We start from the raw sequence: 23,401 nt of genomic DNA on the forward strand, positions 1-23,401 counted from the left end.
CGGCCAGACTGAAAGGAGAAGATGACGTCGGGGGGGGGGGGGGGCGCAGCAGGTGAATGGGCTCAGGTAAGTAAAATGAGGGGGGGCCGTAACTGTCAGATGTTTTTTCACCTTAATGCATAGGATGCATTAAGGTGAAAAAACATGAACCTTTACAAGCCTTTTACCCCCTTGCCTGCCAGTGAAATTTATACAGTAATCAGTGGCTATTTTTAGCTCTGATCGCTGTATAAATGTCAATAGTTTCCGATCTCTCCACCACAATGTTGCAGTCCCGATAAAAATCGCTGCTTACCGCTATTACTAGTAAAAAAAAAAAATTAAAAGGCCATAAATATATCCCTTATTTTGTAGACGCTATAACTTTTGTGCAAACCAATCAATATACGCTTATTGCTATTTTTTTTTTTTTACAGAAATATGTAGAAGAATACATATCGGCCTAAAATGATGAAGATTTGTTTTTTTAATTGTGATATTTATTATAGCAAAATGTAAAAAATATATATATATTTTTTTTTTAAATTGTCGCTCTTCTTTTGTTTATAGCGCAAAAAATAAAAACCGCAGAAGTGATCAAATACCACCAAAAGAAAGCTCTATTTGTGGGGAAAAAACGACCGCGCAATTGTCAGTTAAAGAAACACAGTGGCGTATCGCAAAAAACGGTCTGGTCATTAACCGCTTAAGGACCGCCTCCTGCACATTTTCGTCGGCATAATGGCATTGCTGGGCACATGCATGTACAGGTACGTCCTCTGCTAGTGCCCAGCCGTGGGTCGCGGGCGCGCGCCCGCGACCCGGTTCTAAGCACCGGGACCGCGGGACCCGCGGACTTGATCGCCGCTGGAGTCCCACGATCGGTCCCCGGAGCTGAAGAACGGGGAGAGCTGTGTCTAAACACAGCTTCCCCGTTCTTCACTGTAACGGCGTCATCGATCATGTGATGCCTTTTATAGGGATACACAATCGATGACGTCACACCTACAGCCACACCCCAATACAGTTAGAAACACATATTAGGTCATACATAACCCCTTCAGCGCCCCCTTTTAGTTAACTACCAAACTGCAATTGTCATTTTCACACTAAACAATGCATTTTAAATGCATTTTTTGCTGTGAAAATTACAATGGTCCCAAAAATCTGTCAAAATTGTCCGAGGTGTCCGCCCGCCATCACGAAAAAAAATCGCTGATCGCCGCCATTAGTAGAAAAAAAAATGAATAAAAATGCCATAAAACTGTCCCCTATTTTGTAAACGCTATATTTTGCGCAAACCAACCGATAAACGCTTATTGCGATTTTTTTTACCAAAAATAGGTAGAAGAATACGTATCGGCCTAAACTGAGGAAACAAAACATTTTTATATATTTTTGGGGGATATTTATTATAGCAAAAAGTAAAAAATATTGAATTTTTTTCAAAATTGTCGCTCTATTTTTGTTTATAGCGCAAAAAATAAAAACCGCAGAGGTGATCAAATACCACCAAAAGAAAGCTGTAGTTGGGAAAAAAAGGATGCCAATAATGTTTGGGAGCCACGTCGCACAACCGCGCAATTGTCTGTTAAAGCGACGCAGTGCCAAATCGCAAAACAAGGCCGGGTCTTAAGTGGTTAAGGGGAAAAATCTTCTGGGGCTGAAGTGGTTAAAAAAGGGGGTACCACCCTGAATTTGTGGCTCTGAGGCTGCAGTGCATGCTGGGACCTATAGGTTTGGATTTCAGGAGGGCGTTCTGTGGTTGTCATTGTGCCGCCCCCCCTTCCCCAGCCGCCTCAATCTGAGGGATCCCAAATTAGTTACATATGTAAATATAGAGAACGCAGACGCAGTTCTTGGCACAGGCGCATTCCTCGCAGGAAAAGCGAAGTGACACATTCTACCATCAGGCACGTTTAGAACGTAGAATTTTTTTTTTCCGAAAATAGACTTCCGCCTCCCCCACATCCCATCTGTATCTATGTCTGTCGCTTTCTATTACTGCGCCGCCATCATTTACTCTTTCTATTCCACCTCTAAATATTAAAATGCCCCCACCCTCATACTCTGCCGGGAAAAGTGGGTCCCCATAGGCACTGTACAGGTGCCGGGCCCATTTATTGTATGATCCAGCTGTTCCATGAGCCGGGGTCTCCGCCATATGGTCCTCCCATGTCTTTGTTCTCCCTTTTTAATCTCTTGTAAAGCATTTGATAAATCCCTTCTCCGCATGGGGGGCTGACTCATCCGCCGGCAATCAATAACTATATTTAGTGGAAGGGCTTGTGACCGCATTAACCCCTCGCTGCCCTGACAAGAGGACAGGAAATACGCCGGAAACTGGAGTGTGTGCGTCTCTAAGGCAGAAGAGAAGGGGTTAACTACCAACCATGCCCCTCCTAATACACCACCCGTCCCCGGACTCTTCTACCCCACCGAATGTTCCATGGAAGAACAAAAGTATATATGAGACTCTGAAATCCCTGTTACTTCTATGGAAAAAATATGCTGTCCCGTATTTATCTATCTATTATCCGTGTTGATTTGCTAAAACTGGAGCGTGCAAAATCTGATGCAGCTGCGCATGGTAGCCAATCAGCTTCTTACTTCATCTTGTTCAATTAACCACTTAACCACTTAAGGACCGGACCAATATGCTGCTAAATGACCCAAGGGGTTTTTACAATTCGGCACTGCGTCGCTTTAACAGACAATTGCGCGGTCGTGCGATGTGGCTCCCAAACAAAATTGGCGTCCTTTTTTCCCCACAAATAGAGCTTTCTTTTGGTGGTATTTGATCACCTCTTTATTTTTTGCGCTATAAACAAAAATAGAGCGACAATTTTGAAAAAAGTGCTATAAATATCCCCCAAAAATATATATATATAAAAAAAAAATTTCCTCAGTTTAGGCCGATACGCATTCTTCTACATATTTTTGGTAAAAAAAAATTGCAATAAGCGTTTAACGGTTGGTTTGCGCAAAATTTATAGCGTTTACACAATAGGGGATATTTTTATTGCATTTTTATTAATTTTTTTTTTTTTACTACTAATGGCGGCGATCAGCGATTTTTTTTGTGACTGCGACATTATGGCGGACACTTCGGACAATTTTGATATATTTTTATGACCATTGTCATTTTCACAGCAAAAAATGCATTTAAATTGCATTGTTTATTGTGAAAATTACAGTTGCAGTTTGGGAGTTAACCACAGGGGGCGCTGTAGGAGTTAGGGTTCACCTAGTGTGTGTTTACAACTGTAGGGGGGTGTGGCTGTAGGACTGACGTCATCGATCGAGTCTCCCTATAAAAGGGATAACTCGATCGATGCCGCCGCCACAGTGAAGACCGCCGAGCGCAGATCTACGTCAATAGAATGGCACAGCTGGGCAAATGGGCGTTTATGTACGTCCCCTTTAATTTGCCGGCCGGGTGGTCGCGCGCGCATGCTGCCGCCGGCGCGCTCGCGACCCTGACGCAAGCTTTGTGACAGTGCCGCGCCACCCGCGGACTCGATGTCCGCCGGTGTCCCGCGATTGGGTCACAGAGCTGAAGAACGGGGAGATGTCAGTGTAAAGACAACTAGCTGGATTCAGGTACCCGTGCCTAACGTTAGGCAGGCGTAGCGTATGGCATATAGGCTACGCCGCCGTAAGTTAGAGAGGCAAGTGCTGTATTCACAAAGCACTTGCGTCCTAAGTTACGGCGGCGTAGCGTAAATGTGCCGGTCTAAGCGCGCCTAATTCAAATTGTGAAGAGGTGGGCGTGTTTTATGCTAATGAATCGCCGCCATTACTAGTAAAAAATAAAAAAATAAAAACAATGACGTAAAACTATCCCCTATTTTGTAGACGCTATAACTTTTGCGCAAACCAATCAATTAACGCTTATTGCAATTTTTATTTTAACCAAAAATATGTAGAAGAATACGTATCGGCCTAATCTGAGGAAAACATTTTTTTTTATATATATTTTTATATTTATTATAGCAAAAAGTAAAACTATTTTTGTTTATAGTGCAAAGAATTAAAACCGGAGAGGTGATCAAATACCACCAAAAGAAAGCTCTATTTGTGGGGGAAAAAATACATTAATTTTGTTTGGGAGCCACGTCGCAATGCAAGGTGTTTTTTCATCTTAATGCATAGGATGAATTAAGGTAAAAAAAACAAGGTTTACAACCCCTTCAAGCTTTGACCAAAAAAACCTGGATGCTGATTGGTTTCTATGCAGAGCTGCATCAGATTTAGCATTTTTCAGTTTTAGTAAATCAACCCCATTGCCTTTTTCCTTTTCGCCATCTATCTATCTATGTATCTATCTATCTATCTATCTATCTATCTATCTATCTATCTATCTATCTATCTATCTATCTATCTATGTATCATCGTTACAGTGGAACCTCGGATTGCGAGTAATGCAGTTTCCGAGAATTTCGCAATACAAGCTATTGTTTTTAAATCTGACTCGCTTTGCGAGCGTTGTCTCGCAAGAGGAGCAGGATTCAAACCGCTAGGGTGTGCAGTACCGCATGTGGCCAGAGGTGCGGGCAGGGCTGGACTGGGTCAAAAATTTGGCCCTGGACTTCATCCAGACTGGCCCACTTTGACAGGTCTCTCCCACGGCGGCCGGACAACTCCCACACCCCCCCGACCACCCACGCCCCCTCTCCCCCTTCACTAGCCACTAGCTGTTCTACTTTATTAGAGTAGAACGGCTGGTACTGGTATTCTTATATGCAGTACCAGTGGGGAAGCTAGACATTATTTCACCCGGGGCAAAGAATCAGTTTGGTGCCCCCCCTTATGGGACAAGATCTATCTATCTATCTATTTATCTATCTATCCTTCTCATATCTATCTATCCTTCTTCTATCTATCCTTCTTCTATCTATCCTTCTTCTATCTATCTATCTATCATTCTCATATCTATCTATCATTCTCATATCTATCTATCTATCTATCTATCTATCTATCTATCTATCTATCTATCTATCTATCTATCTATCTATCTATCTATCTATCTATCTCATATCTATCTCATATCTATCTATCTATCTATCATTCTCATATCTATCTATCTATCTATCTATCTATCTATCTATCTATCTATCTATCTATCTATCTATCTATCTCATATCTATCTATCTATCTATCTATCATTCTCATATCTATCTATCTATCTATCTATCTATCTATCTATCTATCTATCTATCTCATGTCTATCTCATATCTATCTATCTAGCCTTCTTATATCTATATATCTGTTGTTTTGTCCAGTTCAACAGTGATGACTATATAAATGATGCCGCCCCGTCTCCTAATGTGATTTGTTACCTCTCTGGTTAACTCGTCATGTGAGTTTTATAATGCCTCTGCTTTGATTTCATGCTTTCCACATTTTACTCTCCATTCTAAATTATTCATTCTGCCCTTGAAGCATCTGAACAGCTGAAGGCACCGGCCCCCAACACAGACATACAAACATATACACTCACATACACTCACATACACACATATACACATACACACTCACATACACACATATACACATACACACTCACATACACACATATACACATACACACTCACATACACACATATACACTCACATACACACATATACACATATACACTCACATACATACTGTACATACACATGCATACAGCATATATACACTCATGTATACACACGCGTGACGCACATATGCATACACTGATGCATACATACACAGACATACACACACACACACACATACATACATACACACACATAAACACACACATACATACACACACATACACACACATACACACACACTCACATACATACATACATACATACATACATACACATACATGCATACACACATATACACACACATTCACACACACATACATACATACACATACACACACACACACACACATACATACATGCATACACACATACACACACACACACACACACATACATGCATACACACACATACACATACACGCACACACATTCATACACACACTCACATACATACACATAGCTCCCAACTTTCAGAGATGGGAATGAGGGACACCTATCAGCAAAAGTATGCAGGCATAGGACACACCCCTTGCCACGCCCCCTTAAATGAGAATTGTACAAAAAATGAGATTGGTTAAACCCACAAGTGCTTATTTTATCACCACTATATTGGCTTTTGGAATTTACAAATGCAGCAATTTAGAAATTGGATGAAAGGTTTAGCACTGGGAAACACTTTTTGATAGATAAAAAGTGCATTTTATAGACATCTCTATAGATCAGACCAAAATGAGGGACACATGAGGCGGAATGAGGGACAGGGGGACATTGCTCCAAATCAGGGACAGTCCCTCAAAATCAGGGACAGTTGGGAGGTATGTATACACACACACATACATACACACATACGCACACACATACATACATACACACATACATACACACACACATACATGCATACATACACACATACGCACACACACACACATACATGCATACACACATCTGGAACCCATCTGGTTATTTGCATAGATAACTGACTTTACTTGCTGATACCCTCGACTCTCTCTAACTGTATGTTTTTCCCATTGTGGATGCGCATGGCTTTATTCTGGTCCTTCTGAGGCCCCGTACACACGGCCGAGAAACTCGACAAAAAAACAGATCGTTTTGCTCGTCGAGTTTCTTGTGAAGCCGCCGAGGATCTCGGCGGGCCAACTTTTCCCATTGAGGAACGAGGAAATAGAGAACATGTTCTCTATTTGGCCCGACGAGATTCTCGTCGGTTTCCTCGGCCGAAAGTGTACACACGGCCGGGTTTCTCAGCAGAATACAGCTCCGGTCGAGTTTCTGGCTGAATTCTGCCGAGAAACTCTGTCGTGTGTACGGGGCCTGAGCGGTTTTCACCTCCAGCTGTGTTAGCCCCATATTGGACCTATATGCACACACTAAAAAGAGCAGCTATTTTAGCAAATACGAGTTGGCAGATCTGCAAGATAGAGAAGGACTGGCCAGAGAGGGATCACTTTGACACAGTTGGCCAGCTTGTAAATGTATTGCAATATATGGTAACTAAGAATCCCTATTTTTTACAATTTATCACAATTTATGATTTTTTAACTATTTATTTGTATGATACAGCTGCAAATAAGTATTTGAACACCTGTCTATCAGCTAGAATTCTGACCCTCAAAGACCTGTTAGTCTGCCTTTAAAATGTCCGCCTCCACTCCATTTATTATCCTAAATTAGATGCACCTGTTTGAGGTCATTAGCTGCATAAAGACACCTGTCCACCCCATACAATCAGTAAGAATCCAACTACTAACATGGCCAAGACCAAAGAGCTGTCCAAAGACACTAGAGACAAAATTGTACACCTCCACAAGGCTGGAAAGGGCTACGGGGAAATTGCCAAGCAGCTTGGTGAAAAAAGGTCCACTGTTGGAGCAATCATTAGAAAATGGAAGAAGCTAAACATGACTGTCAATCTCCCTCGGACTGGGGCTCCATGCAAAATCTCACCTTGTGGGGTCTCAATGATCCTAAGAAAGGTGAGAAATCAGCCCAGGACTACACGGGAGGAGCTGGTCAATGACCTGAAAAGAGCTGGGACCACCGTTTCCAAGGTTACTGTTGGTAATACACTAAGACGTCATGGTTTGAAATCATGCATGGTATGGAAGGTTCCCCTGCTTAAACCAGCACATGTCAAGGCCCGTCTTAAGTTTGCCAATGACCATTTGGATGATCCAGAGGAGTCATGGGAGAAAGTCATGTGGTCAGATGAGACCAAAATAGAACTTTTTGGTCATAATTCCACTAACCGTGTTTGGAGGAAGAAGAATGATGAGTACCATCCCAAGAACACCATCCCTACTGTGAAGCATGGGGGTGGTAGCATCATGCTTTGGGGGTGTTTTTCTGCACATGGGACAGGGCGACTGCACTGTATTAAGGAGAGGATGACCGGGGCCATGTATTGCGAGATTTTGGGCAACAACCTCCTTCCCTCAGTTAGAGCTTTGAAGATGGGTCGAGGCTGGGTCTTCCAACATGACAATGACCCGAAGCACACAGCCAGGATAACCAAGGAGTGGCTCTGTAAGAAGCATATCAAGGTTCTGGCGTGGCCTAGCCAGTCTCCAGACCTAAACCCAAAAGAGAATCTTTGGAGGGAGCTCAAACTCCGTGTTTCTCAGCGACAGCCCAGAAACCTGACTGATCTAGAGAAGATCTGTGTGGAGGAGTGGGCCAAAATCCCTCCTCCAGTGTGTGCAAACCTGGTGAAAAACTACAAGAAACGTTTGACCTCTGTAATTGCAAACAGAGGCTACTGTACCAAATATTAACATTGATTTTCTCAGGTGTTCAAATACTAATTTGCAGATGTATCATACAAATAAATAGTTAAAAAAATCATACATTGTGATTTCTGGATTTTTTTTTTTTGTTTATGTCTCTCACAGTGGACATGCACCTACGATGACAATTTCAGACCCCTCCATGATTTCCAAGTGGGAGAACTTGCAAAATAGCAGGGTGTTCAAATACTTATTTTCATCACTGTATATATAAACACATGCACACACATACTGTACATATAAACACACACACATACATATACACACATACGGTACATACACTCACACACACACTGTACATATACACAAACCCACACATACACACATACTGTACATACATACACACACTGTACATACACATACTGTACATATACATACACACATACATAGATATATATAAACACATGCACACACACACTGTACATATAAACACACACATACATATACACACATACTGTACATACACTCACACACACACACTGTACATATACACAAACCCACACATACACACATATGCTGTACATATACACATACATACACACACACTGTACATATACATACTGTGTATATACACACACACACACACATATATATATATATATATATATATATATATATATATATATATATATATAACATAAACACATATTTCACAGGTAGCTATCATTTGGTGTGTGACGCATTGCAAAGTGAAATATTTGCTCAGTGGATGGCAGTGTGTAAGTCGTCTCTGGCATTGCCATGAAAACTGTCATAAAGTTGCACGTTAAATATTAAATTCTGCCAACGCAGAATCCGTCATCTGGCTGAATTCAAAGTCTCTGCGTTTTCATGACTCCCTGTGAAGATGTTTGCGGTGACACCTCTCATCCACCAAGGGATAATATAGGGGAAATAATGAAAAGCATTTCTGTATGTAAAATACAATTTATTGGTGAAAATTCTCTCATATCGGAGACAAAACACACAACAAAGACTTCAGAATCTCAGCGGCGCAGGATGCAGATCTTCACACCCCCAGATACCCGATCATTCTATAAATAGCCCATAACAGGAGGAATGATAATGAGGTGTGCGCTGTCATCATAGGCCTGCCACCTATAGCAATTATAGGCCACAATGTGTATCAGTGATTATTAGCTCATACAAAATATGATATTGAATGAATATTTACACGTCTGGGAACTGAGACAATATTATAGTTATTGCGGAAAAAATACGTTGTTTACAATATAGCAACAGATCACGAGATTAAGGATCCTTATTTAACAAAAAATAAATAAATGACTGTCCAAGAATAAAGATCCTTACCCCATGTGCTAAAACTTAGTGAATTCAGTTACGTGCAATGCTCAGAGCCCGCTCACATGCCTGCACTGTGCACTTGCTACAACCTTACGGCCCATTTACTTACAGTAACTAACACATGTTATGTTATGAAACTTACATTAAGGCAGACAAGTAAAATGAATGAGCAGCCAATGCACCCTAGCGTGCTGAAAATTTTACATGATCCTTTTTCAAATACAATGTTTCCCCGCTGACAGCTAAATGTAGAAGAAAAAAAAATCAGCAAAAAAATATAAAAAATCGCAAAAAAACGGCATGGGTTCCCCCCTCCCCCAGGTTCATACCAGGCCCTTCAGGTCTAGTATGCATTTGGAGGGTCCATCCCCCCAGTCCCCCCCCCATGCCAACATTTAAAAAAAAATGCTGTGGGGTCGTCCCCCCCCAAAATCCATACCAGACTCTTATCAGAGCATGCAGCCCGGCAGATCAGGAAAGGGAGGGGACGAGCAAACGCCCCCCTCACCTGAACCATACCAGTCGCATTCCCCTCAACATGGGGGGGGTGGGAGCTTTGGGGGTCTCTGCCCCCCTAAAGCACTTTGCCCTCATGTTGATGGAGACAAGGGCATCTTCCAGACAACCCTGGCCGCTGGCAGGGGGCTTTTTTGGAATCTGGAAGCTCCCTTTAACAAAAGGGCCCCCAGATCTCGGCCCCCTCCCCCTATGTGAATGGGTATCGGGTACCCATTCACCCCAAAAAAGCAGTAAAATGTAAAAAAAAAAAAAAGTCATCTGGATGCCTGGACCAAACCCGGGCTCAGCCTCTCAGCAAGCCTATGAGAGCCTGAGCCGGCCACTCCCGCCCCCTCCACAGCCCAGCTCTCAAGTGAGCACGGAAGGCAGAGCAGAGTTCCAGTGGCTGACAGTCAGCAGCTCTCTGCTCATGGAGCCTGTCAGAACTGAGCGATCAGCGGTATTTACTCGGTTCTAAGTCGATGGGGGACAGATGTAGCACCTAGGTAAGTATGATAAAAAAAAAAAAAAAATCAAAGGCAAATCCCATACTTCTCTTTTAGCTGCAAAGGCAGCCAGATGAGGATGTACATATGTTGCAGCCATGATACCTTGCTTCCAGGCTGCAGCAAGAATTATCCCCCTCTGTCACGTTCAGCGGCGGTCCTGGTGCAAATGATGCTGTGCAACAACCGCATGCAATGCACATGGTTGCAGCGCATGGGGGTCAGCATTTTGAGGGTTAAACCAGACAGTGAAAAGGCAACATCCGCGAATGAAGAGGACTACTTAGCGTGCGGCATGATGATGGCGCGTCGCATGGGAACAGGGAGGCAGCGCTAGCAGCAGTCTATGGTAAGACACAGCTGAAGCGTGGCTTTTCAGGGGGGGGGTGTGACTCGTGCGAGCCGAACCCATACCCGGGACCGCAATTATCCCTTTCTCTGTGGCAGCGCAGCGCCCGCGGCTCTGATAGATACGGCTGTGACTGTCTGACACTGACAGTCACACCGCCGAGGAGCGTGAAGCTGCAGCCGCTTCCCCCTGTGCTGTGCTGCCTGTGTGTGTAGACAGTGTAACACGCGGCGCGCTGATGATCATCTGTCTGACGGCATTATGGGTCTGAAGGCAAGGGGGGTGTGTGCACTATTGTAAGGGGGGTGTGTTCTGTATATGAGGGGGGGGTGCTGTACATGAGGGGGGGTTCTGTATTCTGGGGGGGGGTTCTGTATTGGGGGGGGATGTTCTGTATTGTAGGGGGTGGTATCTGTATAGGAGGGGGTTCTGTATTGTGGGGGGGGGTGTTCTGTATATGAGGGGGGGGTGTGCTGTACATGAGGGGGGGTTCTGTATTCTGGGGGGGGTTCTGTATTGGGGGGGGGATGTTCTGTATTGTAGGGGGTGGTATCTGTATAGGGGGGTTCTGTATTGTAGGGGGTGGTTCTGTATATGAGGGGGGATTCTGTATTCTGGGGTGGTTCTGTATTGTGGGGGGGGGGGGGTGTTCTGTATTGTAGGGGGTGGTTTCTGTATATGAGAGGGGTTCTGTATTCTGGGGGGTTCTGTATTGTGTGGGGGGGGGGGGTGTTCTGTATTGTAGGGGGTGGTATCTGTATGGGGGGGGGGGGTTCTGTATATGAGGTGGTATCTGTATGGGGGGGGGGGTTCTGTATATGAGGGGGGTTCTGTATTCTGGGGGGTTCTGTATTGTGTGGGGGGAGTTCTGTATTGTAGGGGGGTGGTATCTGTATAGGGGGGGTTCTGTATTCTGGGGGGGTTCTGTATTCTGGGGGGGGGGTGTTCTGTATTGTAGGCGGGTGGTATCTGTATAGTGGGGGTTCTGTATTGTGGGGGGGGGGGTTCTGTATTGTAGGGGGTGGTTCTGTATATGAGGGGGGATTCTGTATTCTGAGGGGGTTCTGTATTCTGTAAGGGGTCCAGAGGTGCAGGATGCTGTGCAATGTAAAGGGGTCCAGAGGTGCAGGGTGCTGTGTAATGTAAAGAGGTCAAGAGGTGCAGTGTAATGTAAAGGGGTCCAGAGGTGCAGGGTGCTGTGTAATGTAAAGGGGTCCAGAGGTGCAGGGTGCTGTGTAATGTAAAGGGGTCCAGAAGTGCTGTGTAATGTAAAGGGGTCCAGAGGTGATGTGTAATGTAAAGGGGTCCAGAGGTGCTGTGTAATGTAAAGGGGTCCAGAGGTGCAGGGTGCTGTGTAATGTAAAGGGATCCAGAGGTGCAGGGTGGTGTGTAATGTAAAGGGGTCCAGAGGTGCAGGGTGCTGTTTAATGTAAAGAGGTGCAGGGTGCTGTGTAATGTAAGGGGTCCAGAGATGCAGGGTGCTGTGTAATGTAAAGGGGTCCAGAAGTGCAGTGTAATGTAAAGGGGTCCAGAGTGCTGTGAAATGTAAAGGGGTCCCGTGGTGGTGCAGTTGTGGAGAGGGTGTACACAGTAGTGACAAAGAGATATTGAAGGATGCAGGGGGCACAGTGGGGTGTTTTTACATTTTACCGGGGGGGGGGGGGGTGCCAGATATTGGATCCGCCCCGGGTGCCAAATGTTCTAGGTACGCCCCTGCCACCATAGATCACTTTTCAGAGGGGCAGCCACTGCCACGAGTGTAAACCTAACCCAGAGAAGGAAGTGGAAGCAGTGGTCTCCCTGCACATGTCTGACACACCCCCCACTGGGTCAGAGCTAGAGCTCTCCAATGAGCAAGGAACTTTGCTGACTTTAAGTCACTAAATAATTTATCTGCAAAAAAAGCTACTAAGTGAAAAATAAAAATTCTGTATTTATTTAGTAAATCAACCTGACAAGTGCATTTAAATGCAGGCAGCTTTATACAAAATGCAGGAAGTAATACCGCTTATTGGGAGAAGGTCTGCAGAAAATGTGTGGTAGAACCCATGCAAGAATGTATCAGTGCTAAGCATAAAAAGGCATTTAAAGTGGAACTTTAATAAAATAACTGTAAATAATTTAACTAAATAAGTTAATAATTTTTATTGCATTTTCATTTCATTAAAAGCACTCTTTATAATGTAAAAATGTCAAATGCTGCTAATTTAACTGATTAATTTTATAATTTAATGGTATTTGATCACCAATGGGGTTTTTTGTACTATAACTGAAAAAAAACTGAAAATTTGGAAAAAATAACAATATTTTTTACTTTCTGTTATAAAATGTATCCAATAAAAATAAATAAATAATATTTCATCATCAATTTAGGCCAATATGTATTCTGCTATAGATTTTTGGTAAAAATAAATCCCAATAAGCGTATATTGATTGGTTTGCATAAATGTTATAGAGCATGGGTCTCCAAACTTTTCAAACAAAGGGCCACTTTATTATGCTTCAGACTTTAGGAGGGCCGGAGAGTGTGGCCAGCAGGGGCAGAAAATGTCACGGGCCCAGCATCAGTGAGAATGAATATGGCCTCAGGGTTGGTGGTCAATAGGAGGAGGAGAATTTCCCCTATTAGTAGGAGGAATAGTATCCCATCATTGGTATTGGTGGAAGATATAGTGTCTTATTGTTTGTGTCAGTGGGAGGAATAGCGCCTCATATCAGTGGAAGGAATTGAGCCCCAAGGGCCGGATAAAGGCTAGCAAAGGGCCACATCTGGCCCTCGGGCCGCAGTTTGGAGAACCCTGTTATAGAGTCTACAAACTATGGGACAGGGCTGGACTGGGACAAAAATTTGGCCCTGGACTTCATTAAGACTGGCCCACTTTGACAGGTCTCTCCCATGGAGGCCGGACAACTCCCGCACCCCCCCCCCCCCCCGGCCACCCAAGCCCCCTCTCCCCCTTCACTAGCCATTCTACTTTATTAGAGTAGAATGGCTGGTACTGGTACTCTTATAGGCAGTAATAGTGCGGAAGCTAGACATTATTTCACCCGGGGCAAAGAATCAGTTCAGTGCCCCCCCTTATGGGACAAGATTAGGCAGAAGTGAGAAGCTCCCAGGCCATAGCTGTTGAGTCAGCTGTCTGTCCCCTCCCCCATGCTCCTCTGTTGTCCCCCCTGCTCCTCCCCCTGCTTCTCTGGTCCCCCCAGTTGAGCGCTGCGGGGAGGGAGAGGAGGTGAGCACTGCGGGAAGGGAGAGACAAAGGAGCGGAGGGGGCGGCGGTCTGCTGTCACTGAAGCCGGCCCACTGAGCCATCGGCCCACCGGGAAACTCCCTGTAGTCCCAATGGCCAGTCCATCCCTGCTATGGGATAGATTTATGGAATTTTTATTTATTTATTTCTATACTAGTAATAATTGCGATCAGTGACTTATAGCGGGACTGCGATGGTATGGCGGGCAGTCTGACACTAACTGACACTTTTTGGGGACCAGTGACACTAATACAAATATGCACTGTCACTGTACTAATGACACTGGCTGGGAAGGGGTTAACATCAGGGGCGATCAAAGGGTTAAAAATGTGCCTAACAGTGCTTGGTGTGTATACTGTGGTGCTTTTACTAAGGAATGTGCTGGTCCCTGCTGACAGGACAGAGCGCTGTATAGTTTATATTGACTAAGCTCTGTTCTGTCTTCCTCTTCGCTGATCAATCATTGCCCGGCATCCGCTGATCGACTTTTGCTGTGACTGATCACAGCACAGGCGGCCCAAAAAACGACAAACGCTGCTAAACACTCTATATATACTGCGGCTGCATTGAGAGCCATAGCGGGCGCGCGCGTGCACGCCCGCTGCATGGCGTGGGACCCGATGCGTGTAGCTGATGGGCACGATCCCGCCGGCCACCCACGATTGCGGGCACAAGAGCAAGAATGGGGATTTGTGTGTGTGTAAACACAAAATTCCCTGTCCTGTCAGGGGAGGAGAAACAGATTGTGTGTTCCTACTAAGTAGGAACAATGACCTGTCTTCTCTCCCAGTCAGTTCCTTCCCCTCACAGTTGGAACACACCTAGGGAACACACACTTAACCCCTTGATCACCCCCTAATGTTAACCCCTTCCCTGCCAATGAAATCAGTGGCTATTTTTAGCTCTGATAGCTGTAAAAAATGTCAATGGTCCCAAAAAGTGTCAAAAGTGTCCGATCTTGAAAATAACTGTCCCTGTTTAAAAAAAAAATATATATATCATTATCCTCCTGGTGTGTTAGCTTTGTGAATGTTGTAACTGTCATGTCAGGTGAGATAGCAGAGGAGATACGACAATAACATGTCACATTATAGGGCTGAGAAATAGACAAAATTTACAAAACTTTAAAGCGGAGCTCCACCCTAATGTCTCGGGCAGACTGTGGGCATGACGTCACCTCCCGTCCCCCCCGTTGTGTTCTGGGAACACTCGGCTCCCAGTACACAGCGGGAGCCAATCAGCAGGCATAGCGCAACTCGCGCATGCGCCGTAGGGAACCGGGCAGTGAAGCCGGAGCGCTTCACTTTCTGGTTCCCTCACCGAGGATGGCGGGGGGGGGGGCAGCAGAGTGAGAAGCGATCGCTCGTCCTCTGCTGCGGACGGCGTTGGACTCCAGGACAGGTAAGTGTCCTAATATTAAGTCAGCAGCTGCAGTATTTGTAGCTGCTGGCTTTTAATATTTTTTTTTCAGCGGACATCTGCTTTAAAAGCAGAATCAAAATCTGTACTGTAGCAAAATGGCTGTAATTTGCTAATTTTATTGGATAAAAACAAGATAAAACATAAATAAATAAATAAAACAAAACAAGATAAAAACAAGTGTCTTTTTAACCACTTCATTACTGGTTACTTAAACCCCCTTTGTGCCCAGACCAATTTTCAGCTTTCAGCGCTGACGCATTTTGAATGACAATTGCGCGGTCATACAACACTGTACCCAAATTACATTTTTATCATTTTTTCCCACAAATATGAGCTTTCTTTTGGTGGTATTTGGTCATCTCTGCGATTTTTATTTTTTGCGCTATAAACAAAAAAGACATAACATTTTGAAAAAAAAAACACGATATTTTTTACTTTTTGTTATAATAATATCCCAATTTAAAAATAAATAAATACATTTTTCCTCAGTTTAGGCCGATATGTATTCTTCTACATATTTTTGGTAAAAAAAAATCGCAATAATCGTATATTGATTGCTTCGCGCAAAAGCTATAGCGTCTACAAAATAGGTGATTTATGGCAGTTTTATTTTATTTTATTTTTTTACTAGTAATGGCGGCGATCTGCGATTTTTTTTATTGTGACCGTGACATTGCGGTGAACGCATCGGACACTTTTGACACGTTTTTGGGACCATTTACATTTATACAGCGATTAGTGCTATAAATATGCACCGATTACTGTGTAAATGTGACTGGCATGGAAGGGGTTAACGCTAGGGGGCGCTGAAGGGGTTAAAATGTTCCCTATAGTGTGTTCTAATGCCGCGTACACACGGTTGTTTTTTGTGATGGAAAAAAAACGACATTTTTAAAAAACGTGTGTGGGGAAAACGTCGTTTTATGTCTTCTGAAAAACAACAAAAAAAAGAATTCGAACATGCTTCAATTTTTTATGTCGTTTTTCAAAACGTTGTTTTTTGTGTCATAAAAAATGATCGTGTGTAGGCTAAAACAACGTTTTTAAACCCGCGCATGCTCAGAAGCAAGTTATGACGTGAGCTTGAATGGAACAGAATGCCGCCGTACGTGCTGAACGTAACCGCGCTTTGCTAGAGCATTTTGAAAAAAAACGATCGTGTGTAGGCTAAAACTACGTTTTTAAACCCGCGCATGCTCAGAAGCAAGCTATGACGCAAGCTTGAATGGAACAGAGTGCCGCCGTACGTGCTGAACGTAACCGCGCTTTGCTAGAGCATTTTGAAAAAAAACAATGGTGTGTAGGCAACGTTGTTTTTTTTAAATGAAGTTTGAAAAACGTTGTTTTTTTCATGAGAAAAAACGACGTTTTTTTCAATCACAAAAAAACGACCGTGTGTATGCGGCATAACTGTAGGGGGGAGGGGACTCACGTCACAAGGGGAGGAGACCGATGTGTGTTCCTCTGTACTGGGAACACAGCATTGGTCTCCTCACCGCTGACAGGAGGTGGATTTGTGGGTTTACACCCACAGATCCACACTCCTGCCGTGATCACTGGCAATCGCGGCCGCCGGGCACGCGCAGGTCACGAGCGCACTAGATCGCTGGGAACAAAGGACGTCCACCTGGATCGAGGGAGGGTTCCTGCCGGCGTCATTTTACAATGCGCCGGTAAGGAAGGGGTTAACTGAACAAACTGAGGTTAGAAGCTGATTTCTATGCAGAAATGTGACTAATTTTGCCCCCTCCAGCTTTAGTAAATAAACCCCAATGTAACAATTACAAGACTGCAGCCACAATCATAGATCATAGATTAGAATGTCTCTATGTAATCATCACAGGTCACATTATACTGATACATTGTAACTGCTAATGCAGGTCAGCTATCAGAACCGATACATTGTAACTCAGATCAGCACATACAATAAAATAATTACATGTCACATAATAGTGATAATAAAATGTATCTCACATCAGATAATAGCTGATAAAATATAACAATTGCAGGTCCTTATTATAGGACTGATACACTGTGATCCCAGAGACATGTCTCTATCCCAGGTGACATTATAGGACTGATACATTGTAACTCAAGTCAGGTCACAGCTAATACAATGTAACAACTGCAGATCCTCATAGAACTCAAGATCGCAGGTCATATCTATCCAAGGTCACAGAATAGAGCTGATACATTGTAACTCAAGACAATCGCAGATAACACAATGTAACAATTGCAGATCCTTATTATGGAAACCAGATACGCTTTAATTAGGCTAAGATACGAGCGGCGTAAGTCTCCTACGCCGTCGTATCTTGGGTGCATATTTACGCTGGCCGCTAGGTGGCGCTTGCGTTGTTTTACGCGTCGAATATGCAAATGAGCAAGATACGCCGATTCACGAACATACGTGCGCCCATCGCAATTAGTTACGCCGTTTACGTAAGAGATACGCCGGCGTAAAGATAAAGCTGCTCCCTAGGTGGCGCAGCCCATGCAAGGTATGGACGCCAGAATAAGCCTATCTTTTTACGGTGTTTGCGTAAGTCGTACGCAAATCGGGCTGGACGTAATTTACGTTCATGTCGAAACGGCGTACTTTGGAGCAATGAATGAATGAATGAATGAATGACTTGTATAGCGCTACTCATGCGAACTGAATCGCCTCTGGGCGCTTTTTCCAGCCAGAGTCTGCTTGGCTGGTGCGGTCATTTTACCCCGTAGGATCTCGACACGCTTGGGACACACAGTCATACACACAGATATACATATATATACTGGGCCAATTTTTTGGACAGGATCCAATTTACCTACCAGCATGTCTTTGGAGTGTGGGAGGAAACCGAAATACCCGGAGGAAACCCACGCAGGCACAGGGAGAACATGCAAACTCCAAGCAGATGGTGTCGTGGTCGGGATTCGAACCAGCGACCCTTTTGCTGCTAGGCGAAAGTGCTACTCACTGCACCACTGTGCTGCCTAATGCACACTGGGATATGTCCACGGACGGCGCATGTGCCGTTCGTTAAAAACGTCAATCACGTCGGGTCACCAGTCATTAACATAAAACACGCCCCCCTGTTCCACATTTGAATTAGGCGCGCTTAGGCCGGCCCATTTACGTTACGCCGCCGTAACTTAGGAGGCAAGTGCTTTGTGAATACAGCACTTGCCTCTCTGACTTACGGCGGCGTAGCGTATATGCGATACGCTACGCCGCCTCAAAGTTATGCCAGTGTATCTGAATCTAACTAAATGTCTTTATTTCAGGACATAATAAAATAATACTTATACTTTGCAAATCAAGTCAGATCACACAATTGCAGGTCCTTATCATAGGACTAATCTGTGGCGGTGCATCCGTAAAGGGTGCACAGGCACCGCTGCCACCCCCTAATCAGGTGCCCAGCCCCTTGTCAGGGGTTGGGCAACTGAATTACAGTGGTGGGGGTATTTTTTTGGAAGCACCTGATTAGAGCCATAGGCGGGCGCCATGCTGGGCTTTCGCTGTTCACGCAGCTGTGTGTTAGGAAAGCGATTCATTCACTTTCCTAACACTGAACCGCCTCTCAACCAATCAGGTGCTCAGGTCTGTGTTACCTGTCACCTGATTGGCTGAAACGACAGGCGCTGTAAATGTCTGATCAATATTCCAGTCGCACACGTTCCTGGTAAAATGGCTCATACAAAATGGTGGGTGCTGCAACGATTACCAGCTGGGTCCTGGAGACATCAAACAATCGAACATATTCGCCAGCACACCAAGGATCGTCCAATCACGTCCAACAAAGTTTTATTACACAAAAATCACATAACAAAGGTGCAACGTTTCAGGGTCACGTAGGGGACCCCTTCATCAGGCATGTGATCACAGGTGCTGTAATTGGATGCCGCCTATCAGGCGTCCAATCATAGCAGAGGATGGGAAGAGAGGGCGGGAGAAGAGATCGAGGCGCGCAAAGGACAACGCCGTGACCCGCTGCCCCACGAGACAAGGTAAGTGCCAGGCGGGTGGGGGATGCACACTGGCAGCAGTTGATGGGCACAGTAGCGGCAGTTGATGGGCACACTGGCAGCAATTGATGGGCACAGTGTCAGAAATTGATGGGCACACTGGCAGCAATTGATGGGGCACAGTAGCAGCAATTGATGGGGCACAGTAGTGGCAATTGATGAGCACACTGGCAGCAATTGATGGGCACAGTGTCAGAAATTGATGGGCACACTGGCAGCAATTGATGGGGCACAGTAGCAGCAATTGATGGGACACAGTAGTGGCAATTGATGAGCACACTGGCAGCAATTGATGGACACAGTGTCAGCAATTGATGGGTACAGTAGCTGTGCTTGGCACAATGGTGGCAAGTTATGGGTACAGTGGCTGCATTTGATGGGCACAGTGGCTGCATTTGATGGCACAGTGGCAGCAATTGATGGGCACAGTAGCTGCGTTTGATGGGCACAGTGGCTGCAATTGATGGGGGTTTTTTTTTCAGTTTGTTTGCGCCCCCGCAAAAAAATTGAGCACCAGTCGCCACTGGGACTGATATATTGTAATGATGCTCGTATTGATGGGCACAGTAGTGGCAGTTGATGGGCACACTGGCAGCAGTTGATGGTCACAGTACCGGCAATTGTTGGGCACACTGGCAGAAATTGATGGGTACAGTAGCTGCGTTTGATGGCACAGTGGCAGCAAGTAATGGCTACAGTGGCTGCGTTTGATGGGCACAGTGGCTGCATTTGATGGCACAGTGGCTGCGTTGGATGGCACAGTGGTGGCAATTGATGGGTACAGTAGCTGCGTTTGATGGCACAGTGGCAGCAAGTTATGGGTACAGTGGCTGCGTTTGATGGGCACAGTGGCTGCATTTGATGGCACAGTGGCTGCGTTGGATGGCACAGTGGTGGCAATTGATGGGCACAGTAGCTGCGTTTGATGGGCACAGTGGCTGCAATTGATGTTTTTTATTCAGTTTGATTTCACCCCCCCCCCCCCCCCAAAAAAAAAGAAGAAAATCTTGAGCACCAGCTGCCACTGGGACTGATATATTGTAATGATGGTTGTAGGTGGTAAAACCCGTGAATGTCTCTATTATAGGTCACATTATAGAGCGGATACTTTGTAGCTCAAGTCAGATCACAGCTGATACAATGTAACAATCGCCAATCTGCATCTTATTACTGATACGTTGTAGCATGATGGCAGGTCATATCTATCCCAGGTCACATTGTGGAGCTGATACATTGTAAATCAAGTCAGATCACAGCTGATACAAAGTACCAATTACAGATCCGTATCATAGGACTGGTGGACGGTAATCATGATTCCAGGTCATATCTTTTCCAAGTAACATGTATGGAGCTGATACATTGTAGGTCATGTTAGCTCAAGCTAATACAATGTAACAATTGTAGGTCCTTATAATAGGACTGATACACTGTAATCATGATTGTAGGTCTATTATCTGCCAATGTCTCTATGCCAGGTCACAGCATAGAGGTGATATGTTGTAGCTCAATCAGATCAAGCTGATACAATGTAACAATCGCAGATGCTGATACGCTGTAGCATGATGGATGGCAGATCATATGTATCCCAGGTCACATTGTGGAGCTGATACATTGTAAATCAAGTCAGATCAAGCTGATACAATGTACCAATTGCAGATCCTTATCATAGGACTGGTGGACTGTAATCATGATTCCAGGTCATATCTTTTCCAGGTAACATTGTGGAGCTGATACATTGTAAATCAAGTCAGATCAAGCTGATACAATGTACCAATTGCAGATCCTTATCATAGGACTGGTGGACTGTAATCATGATTCCAGGTCATATCTTTTCCAGGTAACATTGTGGAGCTGATACATTGTAAATCAAGTCAGATCACAGCTGATACAATGTAACATTTGCAAGTCCTTATCATAGGACTGATCGTAGGTCATATAAAAACTACATGTCTCTATGCCAGGTGATATTATAGAGCTGATACTTTGAAGCTGAAGTCAGATCACAGCTGATACAATGTAACAATCGCAGATCTCCATCATATTACTGATACGCTGTAGCATGAGGCAGGTCATATCTATCCCAGGTGACATTATGGAGCTGATAGTTTGTAACTAAAGTCAGATCACAGCTGAAACAATGTAACAGCAGATCCCTATTATAGGACTGGTGGTCTGTAATAACGGTAGGTCATAAAATCTGTGAATGTCTCTATTACAGGTGACATTATAGAGCTGATACATTGTTACTCAAGTCAGATGACAGCTGATACTATGTCAGATAACACAGCATGACAGCTCACAGCTACTTCCACCAAGTGCACAGCCGACCCCCCCAAACTTATCTTAGGGGTCCCAGAAATAACTGTATGCTGAATAAGAGGACTCACCCACCTCTGTTCTCCACCAGATCGCTGAACTCGCCACTTTCACTCATCTTCATCTGCTGGTCCATCTGGATGGGGGTCTCCAGGCTCCTGATGGGGGGCTGCCCTGTCTGTCCGTTACAGGAGGGCTGTATGAAGCCCGGGTCCGGGGGGGTGCAGAGCTCGGTGTCCAGGGGCTCCATGCTGCTGATGGCTGGGGAATGTGGCACCTAGCTGACAAGTCAGGCTGCCTCTGTACACTGGATGCAGCTGCTGGAGGAGGACTAGGACGTGCCCAGAGCTGTCAGTGCAGTCTCATGACTGCGAGAGAGGGGAGAGAGAGAGAGGGAGCAGAGAATGAGAGAGAGAGGAGGGATGAGAGAGAGCAGAGAAGGAGTAAGAGAGCAGAGGAGAGAGGAGGGATGAGAGAGGCAAGCAGAGAAAGAGAGAGTGAGTGAGAGAAGAGAGAGATCAGAGAAAGAGAGGGGGAGATGAGAGAGAAAAAGAAAGAGGAGAGAGAGCAGAAAAGGACAGACGAGAGAAGAGAAGGAGAGAGAAAGAGAGTGGGGGAGGGAGAGAGAGATTGGAGAAATAGAGAGAGGGGGAGAGATCAGAGAAATAGAGAGGGGGGATGAGTGAGTGAGAAATAGAGAAGAGAGAGAGAGAGCAGAGAAGGAGAGAGAAAGGGGGATGAGAGAGAGATCAGAGAAAGAGAGAGGAGAAGATCAGAGAGAAAGAGAGATAGAGAAGAGAGAGAGAGAGAGAGAGAGAGAGAGAGAGAGAGAGATATAGCTACAGCCAGGGAGAGAAATCTACAGCCAGGGAGAGAAAGCTACAACCAGGGGGAGAGAGCTACAGCCAGGGGGAGAGAGCTACAGCAAGGGAGAGAGAGCTACAGCCGGGAAGAGAGAGCTACAGCCGGGGAGAGAAAGCTACAGCCGGGGAGAGAAAGCTACAGCTGGGGAGAGAGAGAGAGCTACAGCCAGTGAAAGAAAGCTACAGCCAGGGGAAGAGAGCTACAGCCAGGGAAAGAAAGCTACAGCCAGGTGGAGAGAGCTACAGCCAGGGGGAGAGCTACAGCCAAGGGAAGAGAGCTGCAGCCAGGGGGAGAGAGCTACAGCCAGGGGGAGAGAGCTACAGCCAGGTGGAGAGAGCTACAGCCAGGGGGAGAGAGCTGCAGCCAAGGGGGAGAGAGCTACAGCCAGGGGGAGAGAGCTACAGCCAGGGGGAGAGCTACAGCCAGGGGGAGAGAGCTACAGCCAGGGAGAGAAAGCTACAGCCAGGGAGAGAGAGCTACAACCAGGGGGAGAGCTACAGCCAGGG

The 23,401-nt window shown here is 45.1% G+C and overlaps 1 protein-coding gene across 1 annotated transcript in view; it reads right to left on the minus strand.

Moving 5' to 3' along the window:
• TMEM163 (transmembrane protein 163) overlaps positions 1-22,447 on the minus strand; it is a 180,967-nt gene extending 158,520 nt beyond the window's left edge. The window contains exon 1 of the mRNA XM_040358089.1: positions 22,107-22,447. Coding sequence (XP_040214023.1) covers positions 22,107-22,281 — 175 coding nt within the window. The 5' untranslated portion in view covers positions 22,282-22,447. The remainder of the gene's footprint in view (positions 1-22,106) is intronic.
• Positions 22,448-23,401: the final 954 nt, after the last annotated feature.

This window comes from Rana temporaria, chromosome 6 (genome assembly GCF_905171775.1).
Source record: "Rana temporaria chromosome 6, aRanTem1.1, whole genome shotgun sequence".
NCBI lineage: Eukaryota > Metazoa > Chordata > Amphibia > Anura > Ranidae > Rana > Rana temporaria.